The sequence below is a fragment of the Hakea prostrata genome, chromosome 8 (assembly GCF_041222555.1).
Source record: "Hakea prostrata isolate BN-2017 chromosome 8, UWA_Hpros_2, whole genome shotgun sequence".
Lineage (NCBI taxonomy): Eukaryota > Viridiplantae > Streptophyta > Magnoliopsida > Proteales > Proteaceae > Hakea > Hakea prostrata.
The window spans coordinates 38,644,612-38,654,073 of NC_142607.1; the positions used below are offsets into that span (position 1 = coordinate 38,644,612).

The window sequence follows — 9,462 nt, forward strand, 5'->3', positions numbered from 1 at the left end:
TCTCCAAAGTCCAAAGCTCACTCCCAAAATTTGGTGATTAAAAGATAAATAAACCTATTCATGCAAGAGGATTAATAAATATAAATTAGAAGTTAATTTGGGCTTAAAAGATATCCCAAAATTTCCCACAAACTAGGTTCAAACTAGCCATTTTAAACCCAATTCAACATAAAGTCAATATTTCGCCACCAATTCAAAGTCGAATCGAAAGGAAACTTTGGAAAAGTCTAATTGGAAGAAAAATGATCCTAATGGTACCTTAAATTTGATCCAATTCGATCTGGATAAAAACAAAAGGCAAAAAAACCCAATTTTGGCTCTCCTAAATAGCCCACGCGCGTTTCAGAGAGTCAAAACACGAAATCTTTCGCAAAGATTCACACCATTAACTCTCATACTAAAGAGAAAACTCAAAACAAGAATTCAAGAGCATCCAATAAACCTAACATGCTTCCCCTACTACAATCCCATAAAAGAAGAGAAGAGAAACCTCACACAATTGTGTTTAAAGAGAAGGGTTTAAGAATTCTCACCTCTTTCAACGTTCCCACAACGATCTGCATCACAAAGCACCTTTGATTGGATGAGATCTACTCTTGTCCTTGGTTTCTTCTCTTCCCAAAGCCTTATCCTCACTCTAGCATCCAAAAACATGTTTAGAGGTGAGTTACAATCTAAAATAGGGTTGAAAAATTCAAAATCTCGATTCTATCCCGGAGCTGGAAAAAGGATGGGGGTTGGTGCAGTAGATTGGTCCAACCGACTAGTCCATGGTTGGACCCCCAAATGGACTCTAATTTCGGTGATTTTTTATTTGAATGAAAGGTCTTTCGATATCTAGGTTTGGATACCTTAATCTCATCAATCAAACTTTCCATCGTTGATTTATGGACGTAACAAAATCATCTTTTAACGCCATCGTGATTAACCTTCTCTCTTCTCTTAAATTCTAGGAGAGTTGTCGTGTCATCACAAGGGTCATCCATAATCATTTGGTCCACTTTAGAATCTTTGGGCTTGACTTGAATGGACCACAGTTGTCGCCAACTTGAAGCCCGAGTTCGCGGTCCTGAGATCATGGGTTAACGGGTTAGAAATCCGGGGGATTTCACATTCTTTCCCCCCTTCAAAAAAAATTTTGTCCTCAAAATTGATGTACCTGAGGCACTAAAGAGAATAGGATTCTTCGCTCGCATTTCATCTTCTTTTTCCCATGAGGCTTTTTCTACCTGTGTATTCATCCACCTAATTTTCAATAATAGAATATTTCGGAGTTGCTTGTCCTTTCGGTCCAATATCTCAGCGGCCTCTTCTTCATAAGACAAATCCGCATTCAATCCTTAAAGTTCATGTGGTAATAGGTGTTCCAGATTCTTTATGCATTGACGAAGCATGGAAACGTGGAACACACTATGTACACCTGTCAAAGATGTCGGAAGTGCCAACCGATATGCAACCGGTCCCACTTTCTCTATAATCTCAAAATGACCAATATATCTTGGACTGAGCTTCCCCTTAATGTTGAACCTCATCACACATTTCATTGGTGAGATCTTCAGAAAAGCTCTTTCGCCTACTCAAAATTCAATATTTGTCCTCCTGTTGTCTGCTTAGGATTTCCGCTTGGACTAAGTTGTGTTGATTCTTTCTCCAATCAAGTCAACCGTAGCTCTAGTGACTTCTATCAACTCAAGGCCCAAAACTCTTTGTTCTCCAACTTTATCCAAATAGAGGGGAGTTCTACCCATTTGTCCATACAAAGCCTTGAACGGTGCCATGCCAATGGTAGCTTGATAGCTATTGTTGTAAGCGAACTCCACCAATGCTAAGTGTTCATCCTAACTTCCACTCATATCAACTACACAAGCACGAAGCAAGTCCTCCAAGATCTAAATGGTTCTTTCCGATTGTCCATCTGTTTGGGGATGATGAGTTGTGCTCAAACTTAGCTGGGTACCCAAAGCTTTTTGTAGACTCTTCCAAAATCTTCACAGAAACCATGGATCACGATCCAACACAATACTCACCGGCACACCATGTAATCTCACCACGTTATTCACATATAACTTGCCAGTTTGTCCATGGTGAAGGTAATCTTCATAGGAATAAAGTGCGTCGATTTTGTCAATCAGTCAACTATTACCCAAACTATGTCATTTCCCTTATTGGTTCGAGGCAAACCCATGACAAAGTCCATCGTAATGTTCTCCCACTTCCAACTTGGCACATGAAGTGGTTGCAGAAGACCCGCATATGGTGTCAAATGGCTTTTATCCTTTGGCAAGTTCCACATTTGGCCACAAAGTCTTCAACATCCTTTTTCAAACCAACCAACCAATAATGGCTCTTTCAAGTCCTTCTACATCTTTGTACCACCAAGATGCACATAACACAGAGTGATCTGCTTTACTCAAAATCTCTTTTCTAAGGTCTTCATTTTCCAATACACATATTCTTCCTCTGTACATTAGAGCATTATCGAAGGATAAAGAAAAATCAATCACCTCTTGAGGATCTGAAGAAATCTTCTCTAGCTATTCTTGCGATAAAAAGGATCGAAGGATGTAAAGTAATGATCTCTTAGGGTAGGTCTTGCTGTCAAATTGGAAAGGATTACATCAAAACCTTCCGACACAATCTCCAATTCCAACTTCATGATAGAGTTCAACAAAGGCTTGCTAAGTGCATTAAGATCAATCACTTTTCGAGTTCTCTTCCTACTCAAAGCATCAGCAAACTACATTGGCTTTATCCGGATGGTACTAGATATCACAATTGTAGTCCATTACAAGCTCCAACCACCAACATTGTCTCATATTCAACTCCTTTTGGGTGAAGAAGTATTTCAAGCTTTTATGGTTGGTGAAAATGGCTATTTTCTCTCCATAAAGTTAGTGGCGCCATATTTTCAAAGCGAAAACCACTGCAGCCAACTCAAGATCATGAGTGGGATAGTTGTGTCCATAATCCTTAAGTTGCCTTGATTCATAAGCTACCACTTTCCCGTGTTGCATCAAAACACAACCAAGACCGATCTTTGTTGCATCCGTGTAAACCATTAATCCTCCATAGTTATTAGGTACCGTCAAAACTGGTGCATCGGTCTATCTCTTCTTCAACTTTTGGAAGTTCTTTTCACATGATTCACTCCACACAAACTTCACACCTTTCTTTGTCAATCTTGTCATTGGGGCGGATAACCTAAAGAAATTTTCAATGAATCTTCTATAGTATCCAGCAAGTCCCAAGAAGCTTTTAATTCCAGTAACCGACTTGGGTTGATCCCAATCTACCACTGCCTTGACCTTATCTAGATCCACATTGATTCCATCCACAAATACAACGTGACCCAAGAACCACACCCCACCCCCCCCCCCCCCGGGACCCGACTGTTCCACCTACAACTACTTGCTTTCCCTTTTCCTCCTTCTTCTCGTTTGGTTCCGCCTCCTTCTCTGCCCCCCTCTCCCTGTCGCCCTTCTTTGTCCTCCTTCGTTCTCCTCCTCCTTTTCCTCTCCTCTTCTTTTCCTCCTCTTCCCTTCTTCTCTTCCCCCCCTTCTGTTCTGTTTTCTTTTTTTTCTTCTCTCTTCTGCCGGCCCTTCCCCTTCTTGGTGGTCTCTCCTCTTCCCTCCCTCTCCTCTTGTTCTCCCTTGTTTTTCTTGTCCCTGTTGGGTTTCCCCTCTCTCCTCCCTTGGTTGTCCGCTTTCTTCCTGCCTCTCTCGTCTCGTCCTGTTTTCTTCCCCTGCCCCCCTCTTCTCCGGTCTGCCCCTGCCCTTGTCTTTTTCCCCTCCTCTCTGTCCTTCTGCCCGCCCCCACTCTCCCGTTCGCTCTCCCTTGCGGGTGTTCTCTGGTCCCTCCCCTTCTCTGCCCTTTGTTCTTCGCCGCCCTTCTCCCTCCGCCTCCTCGTTCCTTGGCTCCCTTCCCCTTCCCCCCTTGCTCTTTTCCTGCTGGTGCCCCCCCTGTGTCGGTGTTTTTTCTCCTCTCTCTCCTTCCTTTCTCCTTGTTTCGCTGCCTCGTTTCTTTTTGCTTTTTTTCGCTTCCACGTTCTACATCGTATCTTGGTCTCTCTTCCTGTTTGTTGTTTTCCTCCCTTTCTTGTTCTTCCTCCTCCTCCCTCCCACTTGTGTTGTTTTAACCTATTTATGCGTTTATCACTTGAGCCCATTTGGTTTCAGGATATCCTATCTTCCCCAACCCTCTGTGGTTGGTGTTCTCACCTCACTGTGGGTCTCTTTCGCCCCGTCGTCTCGCGTTTTGGGGCTTTGGCAGGATCCTCGGTCCTTCTTTTATCCATTTGCCAAATCATGCCCCATTTGGCTCTCATTCCCCGTGGGTGCCCGGGTCTTCTTCTTTACAGGGACCATTACTCCCAAACTCGGGGCCTTATTAGGGGATCATCCAATATACCAAACATACTTCCCTTGTCTCTTGGGGGGTTGCTCCCAACCTGTATAGGAGGTTGCTCCTTTCATAAATTCCGGCTGTTCGGTTGTGCACCTTTGTTGGTGGTCTCTTCTCCTTCCTTTCTCTCTTCCCGCCTCCCCTCTTTCTGCCTCCTGTGTTTCGGTGGTAACATATAGGGTTTTCCGTTTCCTTTTGCCCCTTGTGGGGTGGGGGTTGGTTCCCGGCCCACTTCTGTCCTGGTTGGCCCCCGCTCCGTTTTGTGTTTTTGGCTCGTTGGGGACTTTCCGTCTTCGTTTTATTCTTCGCATCTCGGTCTCCATCCGTTTCGTTTCCTTACCCTTTTTGCTTCGGACTTCTTCTCTCTTCCTTCTCTGGGGTTTTGGTCTTCGGGTCATCTCCCTTGGTTCGTTTTCATTCTTCGGCTTGCTTGTGGTCCCGTTGTCGCCGTCGGCCCGGTTCTCGGTCTTCCCTGGGTTGGGTGTCGGGTTTGGAGACACCACTTGTGAAAGCCAAAACTCACATTTGGAAAACTTCGCATACAACTTCTTTTCTCTCAACCTTTGCACAGACAAACCTTAAGAGTTCGACATGCTCTTTCATATCCAAAGAATAAATCAAGATATATGTCATCAATAAAAACAATTATATATTTATCTAAGACATCGTGAATTATCCTATTTATCAAATCCATGAAAGCGGCTGGTGCATTAGTCAAGCCGAATGGCATCACTTTAAATTCATAATGGCCATATCAAGTCCTAAAAGCCGTTTTGCATGTGTCGCTTGCTTTCACTCTCAATTGATGATATCCCGATCGCAAGTCAATTTTGGTGAAAATCAAGGCTCCCTTCAATTGATCAGACAAATCATCTATTCATGGTCAAAGATATCCATTCTTGATGGTGAGCTTATTCAATTCTCTATAGTCGATACACATCCTCATACTTGCATCTTTCTTCTTCATGAACAGCACCGGGGCTTCCCAAGGAAATACACTATGTTGGATGAAACCTTTGCCTAGTAACTCATTTAGTTGGTCTTGAATCTCTTTCAACTCCATGGGTGCCATCCTATATAGAGCTTTGGACACAAGTGCAGCTACAAGTACCAATTCAATGGCAAATTCCAACTCTCTTTCTAGGGGTATTCCAGGTAATTCATCATGAAAAACATCCTTGAAGTTCTTCACTACTTCAATGTCTTCAGTGGACTTCACTTCTTTCTTTTCTTCTATGGAGGCACAAAGTTTAGCACCCCCAACGAGTTCCTTGACTTGAAGTGCTGTCACTATAGTCTTCTCACAATGTTTTCCCAAATCACCTTGGAATTCAAAAATAGGGCCACTAGAAGGATGAAATTGGACTTTATTATTAGAGCATGAGATGACTGCTTTGTGAGATGTCAGCCAATCCATGCATGAGATTGCATCAAAGTCCCTCATATCCAACTTCACAAGTTGGGCATCTAGGTCTTCTCCTTCAATAGTTATAGGACAAGGTCCAACTACCTCATCAAGTTTTACTAGTGACCGAGTGGGTGTACTAACCACTAGTTCATGACACAATTTGCTAGATGGTAAGGAAGTACGCCTCACAAGTGATGATGCAATGAATAAGTGTGAGGCTCCAATGTCAAATAACACAAATGCAGGAACTAAAGCAATAAGAAGAGTACATGTTACCACATCATGACTTTGGTCCATTCCAGTCCCAGTCAATCTATACATCTTTCCCGCCTAAAGTTGCTAAGGTGGCTTGAAAGAAGTGTTAGGTTGACTTCCTTTTTGATGGAAAAAGTGAGCCATATGTTCATGTTTCTTCCAGATGAAGCATATGACCACTCCTTGACCTCGAACTGTAGTGGGCTGAACTGCTGGTCTAGGGCCATTAACAGGACATCGATTAGGTCCTGAGTGTTGCATAGTTCTAGCTAGCTTCCTTGGTGCACCGCTATTTCCATGGCCAAACCCTGCTCCTCTTGGTTGAAATTGAGGAATGGGGTAAGGTGAAGGCCTAGAAAATCTTCCTGATTTCTATTCACATAAGGACTGGGTCCCTTATTAGCCAAACTCCTTTGTAGTTGATAAGTCTCGCTTTCTACTTCCACTATCTACTTTGCCGCTTGCACCACTTGAGCATAACTCACGATAGGTTGTATCGCCATGTATGTTCTGATGGTAGGTCTAAAGCCTTTCAAGAACTTCTTAGCCTTCTCCATATCAGCTTTCATCAATACAGGAGCTAAGAAGAAGAGCTACTCGAATTTCTATTGATAATCGAGAATAGAGAGAGGTCCTTGCTGAAGTGCAATGAATTCAACCTCCTTAGAGTCTCCTACCGATACCAAAAAGTAGTTCTGACAGAAGGTTTCCTTGAATACCTCCCATGTAATTACCAGATGTTGTTCTGCCAGGATAGGTTGTGTGGCGTTCCACCAAGAATCAGCTTCATGTTGAAGCTTTTGTTCAGCACACAAGATCTTTTGTTCTTCATCAAACCTCAAGTGGCGGAAGGCTTTCTCCATCTCTCTCAACCACTTGTTTGGAAACAAGACATCCTTGGTGATTTCAGTGAAGGCTAGAACATGTAACTTGAGGAAGTGTTCCATCAGTTTGTTGTGAGGTCCCAAACCGAAAATTCCATCATTCCCTCCTTGAGTGGAGGTTCCGGCACCATGAGCTTGTGGAGCTTGCCAGTTTCCTATGGGCAACACTCCTTGCATGAGTGCATTTATCTACGTTTTCTATTGCCGCATCATGTTGGTCATGACATTAAACACATCCTGTGTCATGCACAATGGTGGTGCATTGGGTAAGTCACCACCTTTATGAAGGGTATTTTGGTAATTGGAAGAGAAACACCATTCCCTTCTTCACGGCTAGAATCATTAGATTGGTCTACGCCACCTCCATTTCTGACAACTCGGTTTCTCAAACTAACCATCCCGATAACACCATAAAACTTCATTAATTCTAAAATCACAAACAAACAAGCTTAAGACATCCATCTCTTGTACTAAACTACAAAAAACCAACCAATTGAGCTAGTACAAGCATGAAAATCATTGGAAATGCTTAATAAAAAAATAAAAATAAAAATAAACACACACACACACACACACACAATATACTAGGGGCCGGGGGGATGGGTCGGTCGCTTCACTCGACCGCCCTCCCGATCGGTGGGTTTCGGGGAGCAAAAGCCCCCCCCACCAAAAATTTTTTTTTTTGACCCTCTTTCCAGTGACCTGCCGGTTGGGTGGCTAATCGACCGGTTGGTCACCAGACTTGGGTGGGAGTCTTTCTATACGACCGCCCACGCCCAAAAATCACTTTTCCTTTCACTTTTCCAACTTTCCTCTATTGCTTTGGGGTGAGTTCTACTACACTTCTAGCTTAAATCTAGCCACGTATGACGCTCAACCATGAGATTTGATAGCATTTTATCCACGAAACCAAAGGTAAGCTTCCTCCACATACCACTTTTGTGAGATTTCTCTTAAGTTTCGCGATTTTTGCATTTTTGTCTGTGGGGTTTTGAATATTCTTGTAGATCTATGACACTCGCAATATTCTCTTCATTTTCCCATAATTTTTGGTTCAAATCTGCATGCTTTTCCACGCCATTTCGTGAAAAAACACTATTCATGCATTATTCACAGCATTGTTCACTTTACTGTTCATTGTACCTGAATTCTGAAATTTTCTCTTAAAATCAGATGGCTCAACGTGGTGGGGGTTGCAGTCGCATGGGAGGACCTGGTGCAGGCTGAGGACGAAGTTGGGGGGTTCCGCGTTCCGACTTATTCGACATCTTAGAGGCAAAAACGTTGTACACCAATTCCTTCCAACACCACTCATTGAGTACGAACGGTTTGTCGAGCCACTCCCAGTGGCTCCATTCCAAGTGTATGAGAGATTTTGCAGCACTAGGGTGGGGCTGCATGCTAGACTTTGATGAGCCAGCTTATCCCGAGCTGATTCGTTGTTTCTAAAACAATTTAACCTTTGTCGAGATTTCAGCTAATGGTGGAGGCACCGTACTCTCCATCAGATCTAGGGTTAGAGGTACATTCATCCAATTTGACACTGAGTTATTAGCTACTATAATGGATGTACCATACGTTCCAGATGAGATGAGGTGGATTCCACCCGGCAGTGGGGATGATTCCATCAATTATACTGAGAGATTTTTCATCTTTTCAATGCTAAGCAATCGCGAATACGATCACGTGCAATAGGGGAGAAGTGTGCTTCCTTCCCTGGGTGGGCATTAGGATGAGATATCGATCATGCATGCATTCATCACTTTCGCCCTATATGTGGGATATCCCATAGATCTTGCATACATCATTCAGTGTGCAATGATCCATAAGGTGAAACATCCCGAGCTCTCACACCTAGGGCACGAGCGTCTCTTGACCCGTATCTTAAGACACTTTGGAGTGGACTTTTATAACATGGATAAGTTGAGGGAAAATTTGGGGGATAATATTGGGAGAAAACTTATCTCTCAAATGGGCATCTTAGATGAGCCCCAACTCTCCAATTCTCACAATTGACGGCGAGAGAGGTAGACCTCAGGAGCATGTGCCACCAGAGCATCACATGGAAGTGGGTGAGTTTTCCCGTCATAGGTGGGCTCCACCAGCACCTACAGTTGATCCCGCTATGTGGGCAACTCTCTTGGCCTCACTAGGAAAGTAGAACATAAACAAAACTTTATGGATCAACAAATTACAGAGATTCACATCAGCAGCAGGAGAAGGTCCGCCAAATGAGAGACATCCAAGCCCGTGTCAAGCATTGGGAGAATGTCCTTCGTCAGTACATGCCCCCGATAGAGCACTAGATATTTCTTCTTACCTTACTCAGTTTCATTATGTTTCAAACATATATTTTATTATGCGTGTTTGCTCATGCTCTTCACTTAATTGGGTTTTAATATTTTAGGACTTATTACTTTATCAGTTATGCACTTTAATATTTCATATACATTGTTGTGCTTTATGCTTTCGTTTAATTACATAGCACTTGTGTGACTTTGTGTTTCATATACT

General features: G+C 43.1%; 1 protein-coding gene across 1 annotated transcript; it reads right to left on the reverse strand.

Moving 5' to 3' along the window:
- Window positions 1-5,284: 5,284 nt before the first annotated feature.
- LOC149007799 (uncharacterized) lies at window positions 5,285-6,130 on the reverse strand. The gene has a single exon (XM_089167162.1). The coding sequence runs from the start codon at window positions 6,128-6,130 to the stop codon at window positions 5,285-5,287; it is 846 nt and encodes a 281-aa protein (XP_089023288.1).
- Window positions 6,131-9,462: the final 3,332 nt, after the last annotated feature.